Consider the following 25,179-nt stretch of genomic DNA (forward strand, 5'->3'; position numbering starts at 1 on the left):
AAATCCCTGCCCCAGTCAGGTGCAGTGGCTCACACCTGTAATTTTAATACTTTGGGAGGCCAAGGCTGGCAGATCACTTAAGCCCAGGAGTCTGACACCAGCCTGGGCAAAACCCTGTCTCTACAAAAAAACACAAAAATTAGCCGGGTATGGTGGTGGGCGCCTGTAGTCTTAGCTACTCAGGAGGCTAAAGGGGAAGGATCACCTGAGCCTGGGAGGTGGAGGCCACAGTGAGCTGTGATTGTGTTACTGTACTCCAGCCTGGGTGACAGAGTGAGACCTTGTCTCAATCAATATAATTAAATAAATAAATCCCTGGAGTTCATGTTCTAGTGTGGAGAGACAGGCAATATACTTACTAAAAGGCTTAACATGTGAGATAGTAAAAAATGCTACAGAAAAAAAATAATGCAGGAAAGGGGAAGCGTAGAGCAGAGGCAGGACTTAGTGATACAATCGATATCCACAAGGCTCACTCCAGAGTGTGGGAAAGCTCCACGAAAGGGTATTTAGGTAAAGACCTGGAAGAGACAAGGTGGCCGGAAACACAATAAAAATGCCGCAAGGGAAGGGGCTCAGTGGGGGAAGAGCGAAGAGACAGCAGGCATCAGACATGGGGCAGGAGTGAGCAGCCACTGCAAGGACTCTTGCTGTTATCCAGACTGAAACAGAAACCATCATCCGAGGACTTGGAGCAAATAAGTGGGAAGATCTGACTCACATTGTCAGAGACTCTCTCTGACTCACTAGGCCCAGGACAGATATGCACGGAAGCCATTAGGAAGCTACCACAGAAACCTCTCCAAGGGGTGACTGCTGCCAAACCAGGGTGGTGGCAGCACAGGTGATGAGGCATGGTCAGATTCTGGAGCTGTTATGAAGCTGGAGCCAACAGCTTTGCAGAAGGAATCCATATGGGAATTAAGAGAAGGAGACTCCAAGGATTTGGCCTGAGTACCTGGAAGAATGATTTGTCACCTGTAGAGAGGGGCTGATGGCAAAAGAAGCAAAATCTGGGAGTAAGATCTTGAGTTTACTTTGGACATATGTTTAAGATGCCTATTGGACATCCAAACAGAAATGTCCACTAGACAGTTAGATCTTTAAGTTCAAAGCTCAGAGTAGAGGTCACAGCTTATAGGGGGTATTTAAAGCCATGAGACCAGATGAAATAACAAGGGAGTAAAAGCAAATAGAGAATTTGAAGGATGGAGGCATAAGACTTTCTAGGTGAAGAAGTTACAGACACAGAAAAGCTAGAAAAGTAGATTGAGAAAAAAGCAGCCCATTAAATAAAAGGAACAGGAAAGTATGGTGAGCTGAAAACTAAGTGGAATAAAAGATATTTCGAGGAGGAAAGAGAGTAAGATAAGCACTATGAAGTCACAGACCAACTTGACCATGGCATTTTATGGAACAGTAGAAGCAAGAGTGAGTTTCAAAACAAAATGTGAAACCCATGAGCACACAACTCTTGTGAGCTTTGCCATGAAGACCAAAGGAATGGGTGGTGAGCTGGAGGAGACATGGGGTCAAGGCAGATTCCTTCCTCTGTCTCTTTCTGGGAAAATTATAGCATATCTTTATGCCGATGGAAAGGATCCAGTTGGGGAAAAACTGGATCATGACAGAGAGACAGACAGAAAGAGTACAACTGCTAGATCGTGTCCTTGAATCGGCAAGAAGAGATGGAATCCAGGGCACCAGGGGAGCGCTGGCATTAGCCAAGCACACAGACAATTCAGCCACAGCATCGAGGGAAAAGGCAGCAGGTGTGAGGGGAGCTGCAGGGAGGTAGGTTGGCATGAAGGAAAAAGCTTGTGAAAATTCTCTTATGATTGCTTCTATTTTCTCAAGAAAATAGAAAACAAGGTCACCAGTGGAGATAAAGGATGGTGAAGATCTGAGGGAAGAAAAGACAGAATAAAGTCATCTAGGAGAATGTAAAGTTAATTTAGGATACTGGTCACATATATAAAGGAAGGCCAGGCAGGAGGGTCAGTCAGCCAGCCAGGAGTGAGAGCACAGAACACTGAGAGGAGAGCAGAATGAAGGCTCGGGTTTCACTGGTTCCACTACAATCCAGCAAGACCACGAAAGGGAGCTAAGAGTGTATGCAGGGGACTAATTCTAACAACAGCCCAGGAATGTAAACTGTGCAAGGAAGTGGGGGATGGGGGAATGATGGAGGGGAGGTGAGAAAAAGGTGTTAGGATCAGGGCATGTTAAATCTCCACACTGAAGAATTGTAGGAAATGGGAGTGCTAGAAGAAGTGAACTGGAAAAAGAAGTGGTAGGTGGAGAGTAGGATGCTTCATTGTAAGATTATGCAAAAGAACTTGAGTGGGTTATGTCACAGGCATGAGCGGGTGAGGCAGACAACCACAGGGACAGGGAAGGAGTGTCCCGGAGTGATGGGAAGGACACACGCACAGACACAGAATCACCACGAAAAAGGCACAGAATCAGAGAAAGATTAGAAACGAGGAGCAACAATCCTCCAGCAGGGAGCAGAAAAGGCCTGGGAGGTGAGCAAATGGCAGGACTAGGTTACAGTCTGACGACATGAGATCCAAAGTGCTGGAGAGTAGTCAAAGGGAGCAGGAGGGCACCTCCTCAAACTCCAGGACCAGCCAAATGAGGGATGTGGGCAGAAGCGAGCCATCACATAAGCGGGTGGCAGGAACGTGTGCCAAGATTCTCCGAGCAAGAAAGTGGCAGTTGAAGATACAGGGGTTTTGTGCATGAGTTAACTCTCAGTTCCAAATGGCACAAGCAGAAAGTTTCAGAAGCTAGAGGAAAGTGGAAAATCAGGTCAGAAATGGGACGTCTAGAGACAGGGGGGCAGAGTCCAGGGTGCAAGGAGTCTGGATGTTCTGGGTTCCACGTGCTCACCATGATAAAGAGGAGTGACAGGCAAAATGTACTCATTAGTCCTGACAGTCCCAAAGCAGATGGCAGAGGGGAGGCTGTGTGCTGCGGGGAAGGGGAAGGCGGCCTGCCGAGATCACAGTGAGTTCTGTGGACATCTCTCTACACCTGCCATGACAACAGGGACATGAGGGAGGTGCTGTCTTAGCCAAACGACAGGTGCTCTGGGGCTCCCTCCTGTCTCAGAAACACAGAACTCTTTCCTCTCTATTCCTTTTTTCAAGTAGTTAAGCACTAGATAAAAATCTATAAATTCTTGTCCTTTTTTCTCCTCTTCTTCAGTCAACTAGCCTATGATCTTGAGACTCAGCATCTTAATTCATCTGCACAATATTTAGTGCTTAATTAAGATGTGCAATAAGCAAACAGGGAAAGGAGAAAGGGTAGAGAGTGGCTGATAACAGGATGGCTTACTCAGGATACCAATTAACATTATCACAGCACACAGCTTTGCTTTACTTTACTAACATTCCATGAAACAATAACAATATTAACAGGAACAAAACCTCCCAATAACTTTATACCTATAGCACCATCAAGTGTCAAATAAACAAGTGAGAAGTCACAGTCAGGCATTCCAACACAAAGCTACACTGATTATTTTTAAAACCAGGCATGAAAATTCAACTCCAGCAATATCATAACTAACACAATAACTCATGTTACTTTAAAAAAAAGTAGTGTTATTTCTACAGTGAAGCACTTCTTGGTGCTGGCTGTCACGTTGTTTCGCATAACTGTACAACGGAGCTCAGAGTAAGCCACGCTGACACCCCAAAGATTCCTGCAATGCACACTACGTATTCCAACACACACTAAGAAAGCACCGCCAGTAACTCTATGATAAATCAGCAAAGGAATTTGTATTTTTAAAAAAGTATTTTACTCTCATTATTCTGGAATTCTTTTTACTAGCAAAAGTAAAACAATAAACACTTTACTTTTGTTTTATAATTTAAAACAGAGAGTAACTGTTATAACAAAACACAATAGTCATAATACTAGATTAAATAAAATCCAGGGGGATGGTTTCTCTTACTAACCTCCTATTTCTATTTTCTTAAGAAATGGTGAGTCGTGATTTTTTCAGTCTTGCTTTCCTACACATATTTCTAAGCATACTCTACTGAAGCTCACGATCCTTAATCTGTATTAGTCAAAATGTCCATTTTGCCACAGAACCATTTATGTTATAAACATAAATCATTTAGCTCTTTATTTTCCACCTGAAATAGTCCACAGTGGCTAACCAGCAGCAAACAGCAAAATCATAATTATCCTAACATATCACTTAAGAGTTTCACTGAAAAGATTTCAGACAGTCTACCAAACGGATCACAAATAGTGCACGGCCTACCAAAATGGTGTGTAAAACAATTAATTTAGTATTAGTTATCCCCCCATCCTCCCTCCTCCCCAGGTCCATCCGTCTCTTCTCTGTAACATTTCGACGCCAGGGAAGTGTTTTTACTGATTTTGGCTTGGCTTCATTTTATGAGACATTCAGCCATCTAGCAAGGGTTTCCTTTTCCACTTCTTTACATATGGTCAGCCACTTTTAAATTGGAGGAGCCAGAGGATTTATAAAGATTCTAGAAAGGCCTTTTTTATTTTTCCTGCTGTGGAAGGGGAAAGTGAGAAAGGCTGTATTTCTGGATTTTGTTTTGTTTTGACTGAAGTCAATTCAAGTTCTTCAGTTCATGGGGGGCTACATTTTACTCTTCCTGGGTGTCAGCCTCCTCATCTGTGAAACAGAAGCGGCGGCTGCCTGAGGCTGAAACCATCCCACAGGCAGGCAGGCAGGCAGCAGCTTGACACATACTCTTCACCACGCAGGCAGGCTCACTGCACAGCAGCATGGTTATCCAAATAGGATACATTTATTATAACATTCACTGCTTTAAGGAAACTTTATAAAGCTGACATTGTTGACTAAAGTTTATATCTCTGAAATTAAACAGGTTTAAATATTAAAGTAGTTTTAATTAAGTTAGAAGAATAAAAAACATATGTAGTTCCAGTCTAAAAGTTTATCTGTATCAAATTATAGAATGTTACTGACAAGAACCCTCTAGAACAGATACAAACTGAAATTCTTGGATCTAAGAAAAAAGCTCTAAAATATTATGAACACTTTTGGGGTGATGATTTACATTCACTATTTATAACTGAAGAAAGTAGGTATCTACCTATTTCTCAGTATTTCATAAACTAATCTTCTATTTTATACCTACTCTTGAATCATGTTTCTGAAATGCAGTTAGCTATTAATTATCTAATCTTGTTGGCGGGAGACTGGTTTTTCAACATTTGAAAATTACTTAAGTAAAATTAAAGAAAATGTACCTATACTATCTGTTAAACTGTATCATTACTCTTTTCTTCATTGGTTCCTCAAAAATGATCAGTAATTAAAAATTAAACTTTAAAGTCATATGCTTAAAACATAAACACAGTTGGCAGTAGAGAGGTGCCTAGTCCCTCAGTGGCCAAAGTCTCACAAAGAATGGGTCCTGCTCGGTTACAGCTCATCTCAGCCAGGGTCTGCAATAAACCTCGCTTCACCAGGGAAGTTCTTTTGTTACTCTAAAGTGTCCTCCTCTTGCAGCAGCACAAGATACAGAGAGGTTTATATTTTTTCCCTTCAATTATCTATCTTTTTGCAATTAAAGAGGTTTTTTTATCCCAGTCTAAATATGTAATATATACATACCATTTAGTCGTCTCTGGAGTGCTTCTTCCTCTAAGGTAATGATATAAATCTGTTCATCCAGGTCTTCAAGAATCTAAATTTAAAGATAAAACTATTCAACAATGCAGCGTTACAAAACTAATGCTTATGAGACCATTGAGGCTTTTTGGTCTATTTATTTTAGATAATGTATTCATTCAAATTTCTAAGAACCCAAAATAAAAAAGCTCCAACTATTTTATTTATAAATTAAATATAAATACTTTAGTATATAACCAAACACATCAAAAGTTATCACAAACCCTATATACATTTAAATTGGATATTTTTAAAGTTTAAGGGATTAAACTAAAGAACTCTTCTCAATGGCCAACAAATGTATGAACTTTAGGGTTTTTTAGTGACATTCTGAGATGCGGGTTACATGTATGAATTTTTTTATTACTTATTTATTTATTGTTTATTTGTTTGTTTGAGACAGAGTCTCACTCTGTTGCCCAGGCTGGAGTACAGTGGCATGATAATCTCAGCTCACTGCAACCTCTGCCTCCCGGGTTCAAGCAATCCTCCCACCTCAGCCTCCTTAGTGGCTGGGACTACAGGCGCACACCACCATGCTCAGCTAATTTTTGTATTTTTAGTAGAGACAGGTTTCACCGTGCTGACCAGGCTGGTCTTGAACTCCTGACCTCAGGCTATCTGCTTGCCTCAGCCTCCCAAAGTGCTGGGATTATAGGCATGAGCCACCATGCCTGGCCTACATGTATCAATTTTAAACAGTCAAAAAACTAATTGCAGTAAATAACTACAGTAAATACACGCCCAAGCCAATATTTTAGAGATAGAAGGAACAGACACCCAGTCCAACATTTGTTTTTTCATTTACATTTACCTACATAATGTCTACAACAAGAAATCCATAAACTACATCAGAAACATGCAATACTTTCCATTTATATCATCTATACGTACTAAAAACGCTCCATGAATATTAAAGATTGGTATTATCAAAATCATCCAATAGATCGAAATCTAGAGAAGGGGTATGTTTACATATAAACCAAGTTATACAACAGTAGTTCAAAAAAAAAAAAAAAAACCACACTAATAATTTACCAATTGTATGGGATATTGTCTGCATTGTTAAAAAACCTAAAATTGATTTAATTCTAGTTTTGTTAACATAGCTATCCTTCTGAGAGGATCCTTATTATCTTCCTAGCTGTAGGGAAAATCTGAAAGAAGTCTAGAGCTGCTATCAGTGTTCCATATCTTCACCTTCAAACTACTTACACTCAACAAAAAAATAAACTGTGAGGAGCTAATGGACAAAAAGATAGAAACCATATATACATCTCCTTTCAGATTTTAAAGTATTTTCAGAAGACAGATTTTCAAATCATGCAATCCCTGTCAGATGTCAAATTTATACAGCTGGTGTGAAATTTATTTGAAGCAATCCAATAATTCCCAGCCTTTCAACAAATCTTTACGGTCCCCTCTGACCTAGCACTGAACTCATCACTGGCACACACACCAACTTGATCCTTGAGAAGCCTGACTTGGAAGGTGAGAAAAAATAAATACTAAAATAATAATCACCAGTAATCAACAAATAAATATACAAACAAATAATGACAAAGAATGACCATCCTATGAGGAAGAAAGCAATAGGAAGAAAAGGGGAAGGGATACCTAAACGGCCAGCCAGCAAGCCCTCTCCAAAGAGGAAACATGTAGGCTGAAAATGCGTGCTACTCCTGAGGAGAAAGAGTGCTACACAGAGAGGATCTACTGGATGCAATGGGTCAGGGGAGAGGAATCCCAGAGAAAACCCACATGTCTGGGACCAGGTCCTTGGGGGCCATCATCCGAAGTTCCTTTCCCATCAACACTTCTCTTCACTTTCTACTATCTGGATCAGAACTGACATTTTTTTATAACGCATACAAAATGATTTTTATCTTTCTTATGCAAATCATCCAAGAATTATTTATCACCACTGGTATGTCTTAGGTGAATGCGTGACTGATGTAGTTTGGCTATTTGTCCCTTTTAAACCTCATGTTGAAATCTAATCCCCTGTATTGGAGGTGGGACCAGGGGGGTATTTAGGTCATAGAGGTGGATCTCTCATGAATAACCGATTTGGTGCTGACTATACAGTAATAACTGAGTTCTTGCTCTATTTGTTCACATGACAGCAGGTTGTTCAAAAGAGTGTGGACCTCTCTCTTGCCTGCTCCCTCTCTTGCCCTGTGACACAAATGCTCCTCGTTCAACTCTCGCCATGATCGGAAGCTTCCTGAGGCACTAGCCAGAGGCAGGTCCCACTGCCATGCTTCTTGTACAGCGTGCGGAACCTATAAGCCAAATAAACCTCTTTTCCTTGTAAATTACTCAGTCTCAGATTTATACCAATGCATAATAGACTGATGCAGTGGCAATGTGAACAACACACACATATTTGTGTTAAGTGCTTATGAGCACCATCCTCCTTGATTTCTACAACACTCCTATGAAAAACAGACTGTTCTCATCTCCATTTTATATTCCAAGAAACAGGGTTACCAAAGAAATGTTACGTGCCTTCAAAGCCTATACTCAACTACTATGGGCTAATGGGGGCTTAAATATGGGTAAGACATAGTCCTTGACCTCAAACGGCTTATATTCTAGTGTAGCAGAAGAGATCAGATGAATTAAAAAAATAATTAGAAGATCTGTGAAAGTCATAATGATAGCTTAAATAAAACATTACAAAAGTTCAAAGGAAGAAAAACTATTCCCAGATGGAGAGAAAAAGTTTTGGCCAGTGTTTTTGATGGTAGTAGCATAGTAGCATCTTATCTGACAGCTTAAACTACCAAAAGAAAGGCATTTCAATCAGAGGAAACTGAAAGCAAAACACAGAAGTGGAGGGGTACAAAGTCTACTCGGCAAGAAAGCGGTTTTACGGCGCTGGAGCTTACAGCCAAATAGAATAGCAGAGCATCCTCTGGTCTGAAACCAGCCTCTTGGGTTCACATTCTGCCCCGTCATAGATCTCTGATCTTGTACAAGCTACTTAATCTTCCTGAAATGGCACTAGTTAAGCCGTAAAATAAGAATACCACTATCTAACTTACAGGTTTGTCATCAGGATAAAATGAAATTATGTGTGTAAAATACAGTGTTTATTGCTAGCATATACAATACACTCAATTACTCAATAAATAATCTTTATTACTGAATGTTACCAACAAGAAAAGAAACAAAGATAAGACTCTGAGGACACTGTTAATGTTAGAAATGCAAAATGCTTGTTCCCCGGTGCCACAAAGAAATAGCACCCAAACATTAATTTTGTCAGCAAGGCAATTTTTATTTCTACAGAAGGGTGAGACTCGCAAACGGAGTAATGGCAAGAGCACACCTGGACAGGGGAGGGGAAGGAGTTCTTATTCCTGACACGGGGCCCTACTGCTGTGTCGCTCCCCTATTGGCTAGGGTTGGAACACACAGTCTAAGCTAATTCCGACTGGCTAATTTAAAGAGAGCAGGGGTATGAGCCAGAGTGGCGGGGTGACTAGTCTGGTGGGAAGGACAGTTAGGAACAGGTAATTAAAGGTGACTTAGGTCAGAGCAGGTGACCAGGAGTGACTCAGGTCAAAGAAGGTGACCAGGGGTGAGTCAGGATGGAGCAGGTGACTAGGGAACAGATGTGAACTACTGATAAGGACTGGTGGGAAAGTTGTTTACTGAAACTAGAGGCAAGGGGGAAAACAGAACCAGGAATTTAAACTTTAAAATGGAGAATCAAAGAAGAAGAGAGCTGAACATACTGACATACTGATTCTTTGAAGAGAAACTTGGGGTTCACTATATTTAACATTAATAAGAGACAAGTTAAGGAGAAAAATTAGCTTGGGGAAGGGAGCTAAGGAAGTAGTTTCATTTTATATACGTTGAGTTTTCAGCTCCATGGGTTATTCAATTATAGCACTTAAAATGTACTATAATTTGTTTCCATCGTCTTTTCCTCATTAGAATGAGGCATTTAAAAGTGATGTGGAAATGGCAAGATGGTTTAGGAGCAGAGCATTAACAGAACTTTTGACCAATGATAGAACTTTAAACATTTGCCTATAGTTAGGGGTCAGGAAGCAGAAAAGGAGAAAGAAGACCAAACAAACAAACACGCAACAACAACAAATGTAGGAAGGAACTAAATGAATGCAGGAATGCAGTGTCACAGAACCTCCTTACAAGGGAAAGGAATTCCATGACTTGACAGCACGTGTGTGGCACACAAGTATGTTTACAACATTTATATACTTTTTGTAAAATGTATTTATGCATTTTTATAAATAAAAAATTAAACTTTATCTTTAAAATATAAAAATATTATGATTTTTTAAATTAAGCAAGCATTTATTAAAATAAAAGTATATCCCCTGTAACACTTCCTCAGTATATTCCCTAAATGAATCATGACAAGGAAGACAAACACATAACTATAATGATTTAGTAAGTATTACTAGTGAGACAGAAACAAAAGGGAACATGAGAAAGGCAAAGAAAGGAGTTTAATTATTTGTCCTTGAAGAAGCAAGGCAAGGTTCAAAGCTATGTAGACAGCGGAGCTGATATTTGAGCTAGGCCGCAGGAGGCTGCTAGGTGGCTGGAGCAGGTAAGAGGCCTTGGAGGGAAAGAGACAGTCCTGGAGACAGAATGCACAAAGCCTATTCAGAGCACACCAAGTTCGCTCATGAGCTAGAGTGACAGTAAACAGAGGGACAGCTAGAGGAAAACTTAGCGTGGACCAGGCTGTGAAAGGCTTTGTAACATGTAAGTAGTTTACACTTGAGTTCACAGGCAATGAGGATCCATGAAAGTAAGTGACAAATTTCCTAGGTGTAGCTAAGAAATCATTTTTATATAATTAAATATCTGACAAAATAGAGACCAAAGAAAGCGACAAATCATTAGAATTACAATCAACTGAAAATCATTTAAAAACTAATATATAGTGTTTCTAAGATTAAAGGCAAAGTATGGTTCAATTAATCGAGACATAATATGCAGGCAAATTTTCAGAAATATAACCGTTTTGTAAATTAAAGCATACATGTAAATTTTGAAACAAAATCAACGTACTTTTTGATATTAGGCAATGGACACCTAAAATACCTGTAAATATTTGTAAATTTTGTCCTAAAATTTGCTAGAGGAATTTTTACCTGTGCGCCTATAGGTAGTGTTTTAAAAGCAAAACCAAATTTGGTTTCCAAAGATTGGAAATTTAACCAAAGTTATATTAAAAAAAAAACTTAATAAAACAACAATTTGAGTGATAAATGTACAAAAAATATTCTTTTATTTCTAAGTGCTAGCTCACAATCTAAAAGATGCTCAAATGTAACACATTTATTTAATAAACAAAATGATTTATAATTAAATACTTACTGTTGGCTTCACTAGCAACTGACCCATCACTGTGAACATACGAGAAAGGCCAACTGGTGTACACACTGCAGAAATAAGATCACCAAAAGACAGAAAGCGACATTAGAGAGCTTGGAGAGATAAACAACTAGACCGTAAAAATAAGGGAAATTCAAAGATTATCATTTTAAGAACATTATTCTCTCCAACTGAGATTCTAGTGTTTTGTCAGAGGACTCTTCACCATCATCAATAAACAAGCTAGAGGGGGCCTGTGACGAGGATAGGTGTAATTAGCTCTGAAAGATATGTGACAACAAAAAAAGGCTTAGAATAATATTCAAGATTCTAGCAGTTGAATAATTTAAAATACTTTTGGTTAAAATAAAGAAAAATGAGTAAAGAACGGGTTAAATTTCAAGTATTAATAGGACTGAGAAACAAACAAGAATATCTAAAGGTGACAACCATAGTCTTAAGTCCTTTAAACTACATTTATCTACTTATAACATCCCTGAGATAGGCTGTGATGCTTTAAGTAAAACAAAACAAACTTTTAAAAAACCATGAACTTATCATAATAATTCTACCATTTCCATTTAAAAGTAGAATCTAGCATTATGACAGGTATGGGGATGAGGGTATGGCATGTGTGTATGAGTATGCATACGGTTTGTGTGTCAGTGTATGTAAGTATGAATGTGTGTGAGTGTGTGAGTGAAAGTGTGTGAGTGTGTGTGTGTGTCTGTCCGTCTGTCTCACTCTACAACCCGGTAGAAGAGGCTTTCCTTAGAGAACAATAAAAGCATCTTATTATTTCAAAGTTTCCATTTATCAAAATTTATTTGAATAAAAATAGTTAAGGCGAACTCAAAAAAATCTCCAAATAGTTAAGAAATCTCATCAGAAAACTTCCCTGAATTTTCCAGAATAAGGACAACTCTACTTTTCTATTAAGTCTGAAAAATACTTACAGAGAAGTAACAAACATCCCATCAATGATATACAGGAATATAAATAGGGTAGATAGAACTCCCAGAGATCTATTAAAAAAAGTAAATATATTTTAACAAATCCAAAATATTGCACATTAAGATACAATCAATCTATCTTACGATAAGATAGAGGCTGACTACACCTCACGTAAACATTGTAATTGCCTATTTGAGTTTAAGCCATATAATTTCTAAACTGTACAATAAAAAGATCTAAAATAGAAAACCAAGAAGTAACCCTTTAGCAAAACCTGTTTGGAGGGAGAAAAAAAGTCTCCACGGAATTTGAAGAACAGAAACCAATTAACAACAACAACAGAAAATCTGAAAAGCTGCTTACTTATTCTTCACATATAAAAGAAATAAAACTTCATTTTTAGATAAAGATACCTAAAGATTTCTTAATTCTGTAAATTAACATCAAACATCTTTGTTAACTATACAAAGAATTATTTAAATGTTTTTAAAATTGAGTGTGTAATTATATCCCAAACTATAGTTTCCAGTAAAGAAACCGGCTAAAACAAGGAAATCCATACCATATAAAGATTCCATGCTTGCAGCATCATTGTCAATGAGTGCTGAAGCTACCCACACTATCCCAAGAATGAGTAATGCAAGAAGAAGAAGCATGACCAGAGTCTCTAAAATGCGGGCCCGGATTCCCTGAAAAATATAGTAGAAATATAATTTTAGTATTTTACTTCACTTCATGAACAATAAGGTTTCTGCCTATATGAAAGCATAAAATAATCCCTTGGAAGGAGAAGAAATTTATATTTATGAACAGGAAAAATACACTAAGTACCTATAGTTTACAATGTTTAGACTGACTTTTCAAAATTATGGAAAATATTATCAAGCTTGGATAAAACAAAAAAAAAAACTTCATAAAAAACATCTGCAGAGCCATTTTTAACAATTACTTCCCTAACACTTTCCACTAACAAAGCAGATTAATGAATTTCTATCTGTGATTCTAATCAAGGGAATAGAAGGCTAATGATGGCATAGAGCCAGACAGTCCAGTGAGCACTGAACTCGGGGTGCCACAATGCTCCGAGCTGCTGGAGAGTGCGGGCTCTCTCTAGCATGGACTCTGGCGCTCCTCACAGCCTCCGGAGCCCTCTACTGTGCCGCTGAAGAACTGTCATTGCAACCCAGCATTATAAACTATAGAGATACTGCTTTTACCAATTCTATATGATGCTTTTCTTCACATTCTATAGAATTCTCATTAATCCATGAGACAAGAATACAATAATATAATCATTATGCACAATTTTGTTTTAAATGTAAAACAAATTCTGACCTCAGGACCAAACTAAAGGCCAGACTTTTAAAACTTAAAAACTGCAGAGTAAGACAAAAACAGAAACTTCTTCTACTCCCCAAAAAGTCACCAAATGATTGAATCTGCAGCTATAAGTTAAAGGTTCATGTTGATATTTTGCACTGCAATGCACTAACCTACAATTATCTAACACAACCAACAAAATTATAAATACATCCATATTTCTCAATAAATCATGTAATCTCATTCCACATTTAACATAAAAATGAGTTATAAAATTCCAAAACATACACTTATTTCAATTTTGTCCTAAGTATTACTTTCTAATTTCTGAATTGCAGGAATAGGCACCCAGTTCTTCAAATTCAATAGAAAGGAAAGAAAACGTCCTAAAAGCATGGAGAAGTATACCTAGCCCTAAATGATGACCTCTGAGGTGAAGTGGCTTTTTCTTGCTAGTCCTTCAACAACATCGCAGACTTGCCACAGGGCTGCACTCGGCAAGTTTAAAACACTTCCTCAAATCTGAGAGTCAGCTCACCTTAAGTGTTCATAGCACGGGAGGCCAGTGAACCAGAATGAATCAGGCTGGTATTTAACACATGAGATCTCATAGAAAGCAGCTATTAATCACAGGAGATGAAATGTGAATAGTCACAAAACACATTACAACAAAACACACTACTACTTTGCTGAAGAGTCCTTTGAACTTCCACTTCACAACTTTCAAACTATTCAAGATGCTGATATGGTTTGGTTGTGTCCCCACCCAAATCTCATCTTGAATTGTAATCCCCATAATCCCCATGTGTCGTGGGAAGGACCCAGTGGGAGGTAACTGAATCATGGCGGCAGTTTCCCCCACGCTGTTCTCATGATAGTGAGTGAGTTCTCACGAGATCTGATGTTTTATAAGCGTCTGGCATGTCCCCTGCTGGCACTCATTCTCTCTCCTGCCACCCTGTGAAGAGCTGCCTTCTGCCATGATCACAAGTTTCCTGAGGCCTCCCCAGCGATGTGGAACTGAGAGTGAATTAAATCTCTTTTCTTTATAAATTACCCAGTCTCAGGTACTTTTTCATAGCAGTGTGAGACAGATAACAGACTAATACAGATACCAAAACATAATCTACCACCTGTAACAGTGACTTTTATCTTCCTTTCTTCCTCCTCCCCTCCTTTTCTCTCTAAAATGCTTTTTATTACACATTAAATATTTTGTGGAAAGCCCATCAATAAACGGACAAAAGGAGATAAAATTTTATCGTTGTTCTAGTGTTTGTGTTACACTCTCTCAATTCTGTCTTTCCTTGCCTCCAACCAGCCCCTAAGAAATACATGAACTAAAGGGTGGGGCTCCCAAAACAAGTCACGTATGCATTATACCTGTAATATATATGAACTAAACAGTGGAACAGCGTCAGAAGTGTTATGATATAGGAACGACACAGTGGTAGCTCCTTAGAACCGTTTAAAACCCACTGTCCAAAAGAAGTTATAATTGTCACGTTAAATAATTATAACACTATAACAGTAAGTATAATTTTTAGGATGATAACCAATGTTGGGAAATCAATCACCATAAAATTTACAGACATCCTCTGATATTTTGGTAAGAACTATTTCTTAGCAATTAAACTTGTTTTCTTCAGATATGTGCCTATGTGCTGGGAGACAATGTTCCATGGGTCTCTCACATTTCTGTGCATCCCAAAAGCAGAGGCAGGGACAGATCTTCTTTGGAACTGCCTTCTTAAGGTTTGTACAGCAGACGGCCTTGGGATTTAGAGAGAGTATATCTCTGAAGCAAAGGACAGGTTTGTTTACTGTCTGGTAGCACAATGTTCACCTCCTAGCAAAGGTTAGACAGAGTTGCTTGCAGCCCGATATAAATATGGTGAGTTCCCTAGCTGTGATACAGGTCCACTGTGGGGCTTGGGGTCAAGGGGAACTGGCACCAAAAGGAAGCCTGTGCACTTGGTTATGTGCTGCGCATAACCAAGTCCTTTGTCTCCGACCCAGACATCTCATGTTTACAACCACCATCCATGAAACTGGGAGACTAACTTGTTAGTTTGCAAGCAGAATAAAATCTCAGACCCTTCACAGTTCTTGATGGTTTTTGGTGACAAGGATAGAAGACTAACAGACGGCTTTCTGGAAAAGAGAGGGGCCCATGCAGATTGGCTTAAGGGATATGAGAAGACTCCTGGGATCTATTAACAGTAGTTAGTGCGCGCACCCAAGTGGTGGGCAAGCAGGAGGAGCAGGGACCCCGAGCAGTGCTAGCTGCTGGCGACAGTCTGCAGGCTGAGGTAGGTAGTGAGGCTGAGCCCACTGCTGGCTAGGTTGTTAGTCCCTCTCCTCTGAGCGGAAGCAGGAAGGAATGTCATCATGATGGTGTTGAAAGCGAGCCCAGCAACACTGCTAAAAGATACTGTGGGTATAGTTGCTCAATCAAGGAGTCCCAGAGCTGAATAAACAGTGTCAGGAATGAGGCTACAGACCTATGCCTAAACTGATGTCATTACAAATATGGTTGAGCCATGAGTAGCCACTTGTCGCTCAAAAAGAAAGGCGCCTTGCGATGTGGGCCAGTCACTTTTGCCATGTTCCTTCATCTGTCCTCCCCCTACTCGGACCTCAGATGCTTAGGAAAAAAGATGATGGGGTAAAGTGGGGGTCTCCCTGTCCTTCAGGGGAGTAAAAGCCGTACAGAGCCCCCTGAGCGTGCAGGGGAACTTCAGGAAGGAGAGGGACTCAAACTCAGGGCTCTGCTGAGTACAGCAGCCCACGTCACCATCCTACCTCGTCCTTCACAAAGGACTGTGAGGTGACTGCACAGAAATGTTGGTGAACAATGACAATTTTTTTCTAAATAAAGAGAAATATAAATAATGATATATATAGTTATAAACTAAAATGCAATGCCAAAAAATATTTTTGAAAGAGAAGTCATTTAATAATAATTTCTGATTATCTTATACATAAAGAAGTAGACATTTAGATGAGAAAAAAAGAGTTAAAGAAAAAATTTCATTTTAAATAGGGGTCATTTAAAATGATAGTATTTCACTTTTTATTGACAATAGAGATTAAAGTTAAATAATGCTATTAAAAACTTCTTACCACTAATCTTACTAGTATCAAAATAACAAAACTAGTAACAGTAATAGTAACTAGTATCAAAAGTAGTATTACTAAGATATTAGAAAATAGAACAAAAAAGTAATAGTTAATATAGTAAAAAACGGAAAACAGGTTTAGCAAAATATTAACAAACATAACAAATTATATAAAATACAAAAACAGGAAATGATAAAAACCAAATATATCTACTATAACTATATATACAAATTAGGTCAAAAACCAAAATTAACTGTCTAAGACCTATCAAAACTAAAGTGATACTAAAAGTGAAAATGATTAAAAAATTATGGTTTAATATTTAAAAAATGTAACAGGAATCTGGTTTAAATATAGAAGAATGCAAAACAAAAAACATTAAATGGGATAAAGTAGGACATTTTATACTGATGAAATTTACTATCCACTATATTATTATATTCTTAGATTAACTGATGAGTACACAGGGCTTCATTGTCATTATTCTTCATACTATATTTAAATAAATAGAAAATCGGACTGGGCGCAGTGGCTCACACCGGTAATCCCAGCACTCTGGGAGGCCGAAGCGGGTGAATCACTTGAGGTCAGGAGTTCAAGACCAGCATGATGAAAGCCCATCTCTACTAAAAACACAAAAATTAGCTGGGTCCGGTGGTGGGCACCTGTAATCCCAGCTACTAGGGAGGCTGAAACAGGAGAATCGCTTGAACCTGGGAGGCGGAGGCTGCAGTGAGCCAAGACTGTGCCACTACGCTTCAGCCTGGGCGACAGAGCAAGACTCCGTCTCAAAAAAACAAAAAACTAAATAAATAAATAAAATAGAAAATCTTTATTCATTACATCTACATGTTTACGCAAATTTGATATTAATAAGAAATTCATTTAAAATTTTAAAAATAAAAAATTCCTAAGTATGCGTCCATTGTGATGAGCTGCCACTCCTCAGTAATACCATCAGCTTCGGAGGCAGCCGAAGGTCAGAGAGCCCAGCCTCGACATTAGAGGGCCTCAGGGCACTGAGGGCCTAACTGGGTGGTTTGGCTTCAGCAGTGGATGAGGAAATAGGGTTTCCCCCAGGAGGTCTCTGCCACTTTTTCACACGAAACTTTGATGCCAGGTAGGGCCAGGCAGGTTGAGCTCTAGGACAGACCATTGTTATTTGGCCAGGAGGCCTGTTAAGCCTCTTCCATTTTACTGGGCATGGAATCTAAGTTGCTCCGCCCCAGAAGCGGGATGCCAGGCTAGAGAGTCACATGGCCCCACAGGCTGGGCAATCCATTTCAACATGGGCTGAGCAGATTCACTGCCGTCCGTTCTCAGGAGTCCGCTCGCAGGCAGTGGCAGCCAGGAGAGGCACTGCTATTTCAGGAATTGGTCTCGTGGAGTACTTGGGAGCTATTAAGTCTCTCACAAAAGCTGTGATATTAGCTTCTCCTCCTGGGGCCCTATACTGTTTATATTGGGTCAAAGGGAGGGCACAGTCCCTGAGGCCAAGCATGCATAGTACGATCATGTAAAACATGAATACCAATTTAAAAGAGTCAGCAGTACAAGCTACACCACAAACGGAAGAAGCCCAAAGACCCTACTCAAAAGGTCACCTGACGCCAGGCTCAGTAGCTCACACCCGTAATCCCAGTGCGTTAGGAAGCTGAGGCAGGAAGATCACTTAAGGTCAGGTGTTCAAGACCAACCTAGCCAATACAGTGAGACTCTGCCTTTACGGAAAAAAAAAAAAAAATGTTTAACAATTAGCTGGGCACAGTGGTTCATACCTGTAATCCTAGCACTTTGGGAGGCCAAGATAGAAGGATTGCTTGAGCCCAGGAGTCCAAGGCTGCAGTAAGCTATGATGATACCACTGCACTCTAGCCTGAGCAACACGGCGAGACCTATTTGGTTTTTTTCGTTTTTTTAAAAAAAGGTTTGAGTCTTGCCCAAACCTTATCGGTTGAATTCAGTGTTTTTCCTACTCTGGGAATGCTGACCAAGGAGTGCCATATGTGCCTGACTCAGGGTCTACAGCAACAGCTGCCAGGAGATAATCTCCTGTGGGAGTGTGAGGAGTGCAGGTAGGAAGGGGGCAACTGGTAGGCACTTATCCTCCTTGGTCCCTCACTCCAAGGTCAGTAGATGGGTACCCATGCTATGTCCTTTGCCAAGTACCTACTGGTGTCCAGCTAGCACCGTGACCTGTAGATCTGTTCTTTCTGTTTTGTGCAGACAGCCATGCTCCGCCCTGAAATTCTGCTATGTTCAGCCACTCCTTCACCCACAGCCTCAGCCCCATCACCATGCTATGTCTGCACAGTGCTATTAGGCAAAGTTTTGCATCACTTTTGCTTTGAGGGCCACCCACGGATACTCATCAAATGAATTTCTGATGCTTGCGTCCACTCCAAGCTCTACATTGGATGGCAAGGCCCTCACTGCCGACACGGCTCATTTCAGGACTGAGACTCCTTGACTCAGCAGCCCCACCAATAATGCCTTCTGACTGGAGCTGGGAGCTTACTGCCCTGCTGTCACACCAACATTCCTTCCTCTTACAACAGGAGAGGGGTGAGAGACAGGCAAAGCAGCATTCAGACCCATTACAGGTAGGAGCAATGTAATTACCAGGGGCCTTTCCTCCTCCGCCTCCCTCTCACCACTGAGTTGAGTATATCCACCACCAGATCTGAAGAGTCTTTTCATATCACTAAACCTGGAATGCAAGGTTCTTGTTCCTCCTCTTCACCATCCAATCTCATTGCCAAAACTGTCAGGTCTGGGGTCCGGTTCTATCCCTACAAATCAATAAGTTAGCCTGTCGCAGTTACATGGATGCTAGCAGGAGACACAAGACTCCTGGATCGGAAGCAAAGGATTTTATTACTCCGGGTACAGCAAGCAGCATGAGTGTCAGCATGTCACTTCCCCGGCTCCAAAGTCTTATGGATGGAAGTCGCACATGTGACGGATCTGCGCAGCAGCGAAAGAACAGTGAGCATGGGAAATCCACTGTTTCCATAGCACGTGGTAATAAGCCCGGCTGCTCTGTGGCCCAGAGGGAGCCATCACTTCATCCCTCAAGTTTGCTCAGAAGAAACACAACCCTAACAAATGGCCCAGGGAAAGAGCAGTCAGGACCTCATAGTCTTGGCACACCCAGAAAGAAAACGCAAGAATGCTCAGGGCCCACGCAGACTGCCTCTCCTAACACACCTCTCCATCAGTCTGTGACTGCCCAAGAATGAACAAATATTAACAATGATACATAGCATCTGAAAAATAATTAACAAGGTTGATTTAATAAACTTAAAGTAATCCCTTATAGGGAATATACCTCTATTTCAATCACTAAAGAAAATTTACAAAAATGAATTTGAGGCCGGGCGCAGTGGCTCACGCCTGTAATCCCAGCACTTTGGGAGGCTGAGGCGGGCAGATCACGAGGTCAGGAGATCGAGACCATCCTGGCGAACATGGTGAAACCCTGTCTCTACTAAAACTACAAAAAAATCAGCCAGGCGTGGTGGCGGCGCCTGTAGTCCCAGCTACATGGGAGGCTGAGGTGGGAAGATCACTTCAGCTCAGGAGTTCGGGGTTACAGTGAGCTATGATCGCACTAGTGCACTCTAACCTGGGCAACAGAGTGAAATCCTGTCTCAGAAACAAATAAATAAGACAAAATAAAACAGGAAATTAAAGTAAGTATAATAAAAAAGTAAAAAAGTAGGAAAAATAAATCAAAGAATTCAGAATTCAAAAGAATTCTGATAAACGTCTGTTTAGAAAAATCAAGAAAATAAAGTAGCAAAAACACATTAGAAATAAGAAAAAATATAATCAAGACATAAAATTTTAAAAAGAATACCAAGTATAACTGTCAATAAATGGAAAAACAAATGACTTGAAGAACTAGAAAACCAAGAGCAAACCAACCCCAAAGCTAGCAGAAGACAAGAAATAAATAAAATCAGAGCTGATCTGAATGAAATAGAGACACAAAGAACCATATGAAAGATCAGTGAAACCAGGAGTTGATTCTTTGAAAGAACAAATAAGGTAAATAGACTGCTAGCTAGACTAATAAAGACAAAAAGAAGATCCAAATAATCACTATCAGAAATGACAAAGAGGGCATTACCACTGACCCCACAGAAATACAAAAAACCATCGGGGACTATTACGAACACTTCTATGCACACAAACTAGAAAACTTACAAGAAATGGATAAACATACAAACATTCCGGGAAACATACAACCTCCCAAGACTGAAACAGGAAGAAATTCAAACCCTGAACAGAAGAATAATGAGTTCTGAAACTGAATCTGTAATAAAAAGTCAACTGACTAGAAAACACTCAGGATCAGACAAATTCATGACCGAATCCTATCAAATATTTAAAGAACAGCTGGTACCATTCCTGCTGAAACTATTGCAAAACTTTAAAAATGAAGGATGCCTCCCTAACTCATTCTATGAGGCCAGCATCATTCTGATACCAAAACCTGGCTAAGACACAAAAAGAAAAAGAAAACTTCACACCAATATTCTTGATAAACTTAGAAGCAAAATCCTCAACAAAATACTAGCAAACCAAATCCACCAGCACATCAAAAAGCTAATCCACCATGATCAAGTGGGCTTTATCCCTGGGATGCAAGGTTGGTTCAACACACTCAAATCAATAAATGTGATTCATCACATAAACAAAACTAAAAATAAAACCACATGATTGGCCAGGCATGGTGGCTCATGCCTGTAATCCCAGCACTTTGGGAGGCTGAGGCAGGTGGATCACAAGGTCAGGAGTTCAAGACCAGCCTGACCAAGGTGAAACCTCATCTCTACTAAAAATACAAAAATTAGCCAGGCATGGTAGCACACGCCTGTAATCCCAGCTACTCAGGAGGCAGAGGCAGGAGAACCCCTTGAACCTGGGAGGCAGAGGTTGCAGTGAGCCAAGATTGCGCCACTGCACTCCAGCCTGGGTGACGGAGTGAGACTTCGTCTCAAAAAAAAAAAAAAGAACCACATGATCATCTCAACAGATGCAGAAAAAGCTTTCTATAAAATTCAACATCCCTTCATGTTAAAAACTCTCAACAAACTAGGCTTTGAAGGAACACACCTCAAAATAATAATAAGAGCCATCTTTGACAAACCCACAGCCAGTATCATATGGAACAGGCAAAAGCTGGAAGCGTAGCCCCTTGAGAACACCGTAACAAGACAGGGATGCCCATTCTCACCACTCCTATTCAGCATATTAGTGGGAAGTCCTGGCCAGAGCAATCTCGCAAGAGAAAGAAATAAAAGGCTGGGTGTGGTGGCTCACATCCATAATCCCAACACTTTGGGAGGCCAAGCTGGGTACATCACCTGAGGTCAGGCGTTTGAGACCAGCCTGGCCAAGATGGTGAAGTCCCACATCTACTAAAAATAAAAAAGTTAGCTGGGCGTGGTGGCAGGCACCTGTAGTACCAACTACTAGGGAGACTGAGGCAGGAGAATAGTTTGAACCCAGGAGGCAGAGGTTGCAGCAAGCCGAGATTGGGCCACTGCACTCCAGCCTGGGCAACAAAAAAAGAAAAGAAGAGAAGAGAGGAGAGGAGGGGAGAGGAGGAGCATTCAAATAGGAAGAGAGGAAGTCAAATTATCTGTTTGTAAACGACATAATTTTATACCTAGAAAATCCCATAGTCTCTGCCAGAAAGCTGCTGGATCTGTCGAACAATGCCAGCCAAGTTTCGGGATATAATATCAATGTACAAAAATCAGTAGCACTTCTATACACCAATAACATCCAAGAATGGCCACAAAAAAATAAAATAAACCTAGAAATACAGCTAGTCAGGGAGGTGAAAGGCCTCTACAACAAGAATTACAAAACACTGCTCAAGGAAATCAGAGAGAACATAAATCAATGCAAAGACATTCCATGTTCATGGATAGGAAGAATCACCGCTAAAATGGCCATACTGCCCAAAACAATTTAGAGATTCAATGCCATTCCCACCACACTACCAACGACGTTCTTCACAGAATTTTTAAAAACTACTCTAAAATTCATATGGAACCAAAAGAGCCCATATAGTCAAAGCAATCCTAAGCAAGAAGAACAAAACTGGAGGCATCACACTACCCAACTTCAAACTATACTACAAGGCTACAGTAAACCAAAAGAGCACGGTACTGGTATAAAAGCAGAACAGACACATAGATCAATAGAGAGCCCAGAAATAAAGCCACACACCTACAACCATCTGATCGTCAACAAAATCAACAAAAACAAGCAAGCGGGAAAGGACTCCCTCTTCAATAAATGGTGCTGGGATAACTAGCTAGCCATAAGCAGAAGATTGAAACTGGATCCCTTCCTTACTCCATATACAAAAATCGATTCAAGATGGATTAAAGACTTAAATGTAAAACCTAAAACTGTTAAAAACCCTGGGAAAAAAACCTAGGAAATACCATTCTAGACAGAGGCCCTGGCAAAGATTTCATGATGAAGACACCAAAAGTAACTAAAACAAAAACAAAAATTGACAAAACGGACCAAATTAAACTAAACAGCTTCTGCACAGCAAGAAACAAACAAACAAACCTACCAACAGAGTAAACAACAAGTTAAAGAAAAAGGAAAAAATATTTGCAAACTATGCATCTGACAAAGGTCTAATATCCAGAATCTATAAGGAACTTAAACACATTAATATGCAAAAACAACCACACTAAAAAGTGGACAAAGAACAGGAAGAGACACTTTTCAAAAAAAGAAATACATGCAGCCAACAAGCACATGAAAAAAATGCAACAACACTAATCATTAGAGAAATGCAAATCAAAATCACGACGAGATACCACCTCGGCCGGGCACGGTGGCTCATGCCTGTACTTGGGAGGCGGAGGCAGGCGGATCACGAGGTCAGGAGATAGAGACCATCCCGACTAACACAGTGAAACCCCATCTCTACTGAAAAAATACAAAAAAATTAGCTGGGCGTGGTGGCAGGCGCCTGTAGTCCCAGCTACTAGGGAAGCTGAGGCAGGAGAATGGCGTGAAACCAGGAGGCGGAGCTTGCAGTGGACCGAGATGGTGCCACTGCACTTCAGCCTGGGCGACAGAGCGAGACTCTGTCTCAAAAAAAAAAAGAGAGAGAGAGAAGAAAGAAAGAGACACCACCTCCTACCAGTCAGAATTTCTATTATTAAAAAGTCAAATAAACAACAGATGCTGGTGAGGTTGTAGAGAAAAGGGAATCCTCATATACTGCTGGTGGGAATAAAAATTAGTTCAGCCATGTAGAAAGCAGTGTGGCGATTTCTTAAAGAACTTAAAACAGAATTACCATTTGATCCAGCAATCCCATTATTGGGTATATACTCAAAGGAATATAAATAATTCTAACATAAAGATATATGCACTCATATGTTTACTGCAGCACTATTCACAATAGCAAAGGCATGGAATAAACCTAAATGCTTAAGGGTAGACTGAATAAAGAAAATGTGGTACATATACACCATGGAATACTATGCAGCCATAAAAATAAATGAGATCGGCCAGGTGCGATGGCTCACGCCTGTAATCCCAGTGCTTTGGGAGGCTGAGGTGGGCAGATCATCTGAGGTCAGGACCAGTCTGGCCAACATGGTGAAACCTCAACTTTACTAAAAATACACAAATTAGCCGGGTGTGGTGGTGGGCGCCTGTAGTCCCAGCTACTCGGGAGGCTAAGGCAGGAGAATCACTTGAACCTAGGAGGCAGAGGTTGCAGTGAGCCACGATTGTGCCACTGCATTCCAGCCTGGGTGACAAGAACAAGACTCCATCTCAATAAAAAGGAATGAGATCGTGTCTTTTGCAGCAACATGTATGGAGCTGGAGGCCACTGTCCTAAGCGAACTAATGCAGGGACAGAAATCCAAACACTGCATGTTCTCCCCTATAAGTGGGAGCTAAACATTGAGTACACATGGACACAAAGAAGGGAACAACAGACACTGGGGCCTACTTGAAGGTGGATGGTGGGACAAGGGGAAGGATCTATCTATCTAACAGGTACTATGCTTATAACCTGGGTGACGAAGACAAGCACGGTGGCTCACGCCTGTAATCCCAGCATTTTGGGAGGCCCAGGTGGGTGGATCACTTGAGGTCAGAAGTTCAAGACCAGCCTGGCCAACATGGTGTAACCCCATCTCTACTGAAAATACAAAAATTAGCTGGGTGTGGTGGCACCCGCCTATAATCCCAGCTACTCAGGAGGCTGAGGCAGGAGAAGCACTTGAACCTGGAAGGTGGAAGTTGCAGTGAGCCAAGATCAAGCCACTGCAATCCAGCTCGGGCAACAAAGCGAGACTATGTCTCAAAAAAAATTAAAAATGAAGATCTTCCTAAACAATTTTACCAACTATTTTAAAAGATCACACATGTACACATACACTTACAAACTAAACAACCTCCACCTCTAATTGTAAAACACAGATGAATGAATTATTATACTTCCATAGCATAAGACATTATATCTTAAATCATGGGGAATGTTCATAATATAATCTTACTGCATGCACAGAATGACCTATTTTTAAAAATACATTTAGAAAAAATATGTGAATATGTATAATTAAGTCTTATCTCTAGAATTACAATTACAGGGAATAATTCTTCCATTATACTTTACGCTTTTCTGCTTTTTTCTGAGTTTTTTAGAG

General features: G+C 40.2%; 1 protein-coding gene across 1 annotated transcript in view; it reads right to left on the reverse strand.

Annotated features, from left to right (window-relative positions):
- LMBR1 (limb development membrane protein 1) overlaps positions 1-25,179 on the reverse strand; it is a 169,833-nt gene that overhangs the window by 80,775 nt on the left and 63,879 nt on the right. Inside the window, exons 5-8 of the mRNA XM_011973086.1 lie at positions 12,585-12,711; positions 12,025-12,093; positions 11,072-11,136; positions 5,645-5,717 (exon numbers count right to left, since the gene is read on the reverse strand). Coding sequence (XP_011828476.1) covers positions 5,645-5,717; positions 11,072-11,136; positions 12,025-12,093; positions 12,585-12,711 — 334 coding nt within the window. The remainder of the gene's footprint in view (positions 1-5,644; positions 5,718-11,071; positions 11,137-12,024; positions 12,094-12,584; positions 12,712-25,179) is intronic.

This window comes from Mandrillus leucophaeus, unplaced genomic scaffold, assembly GCF_000951045.1.
Source record: "Mandrillus leucophaeus isolate KB7577 unplaced genomic scaffold, Mleu.le_1.0 Scaffold134, whole genome shotgun sequence".
NCBI lineage: Eukaryota > Metazoa > Chordata > Mammalia > Primates > Cercopithecidae > Mandrillus > Mandrillus leucophaeus.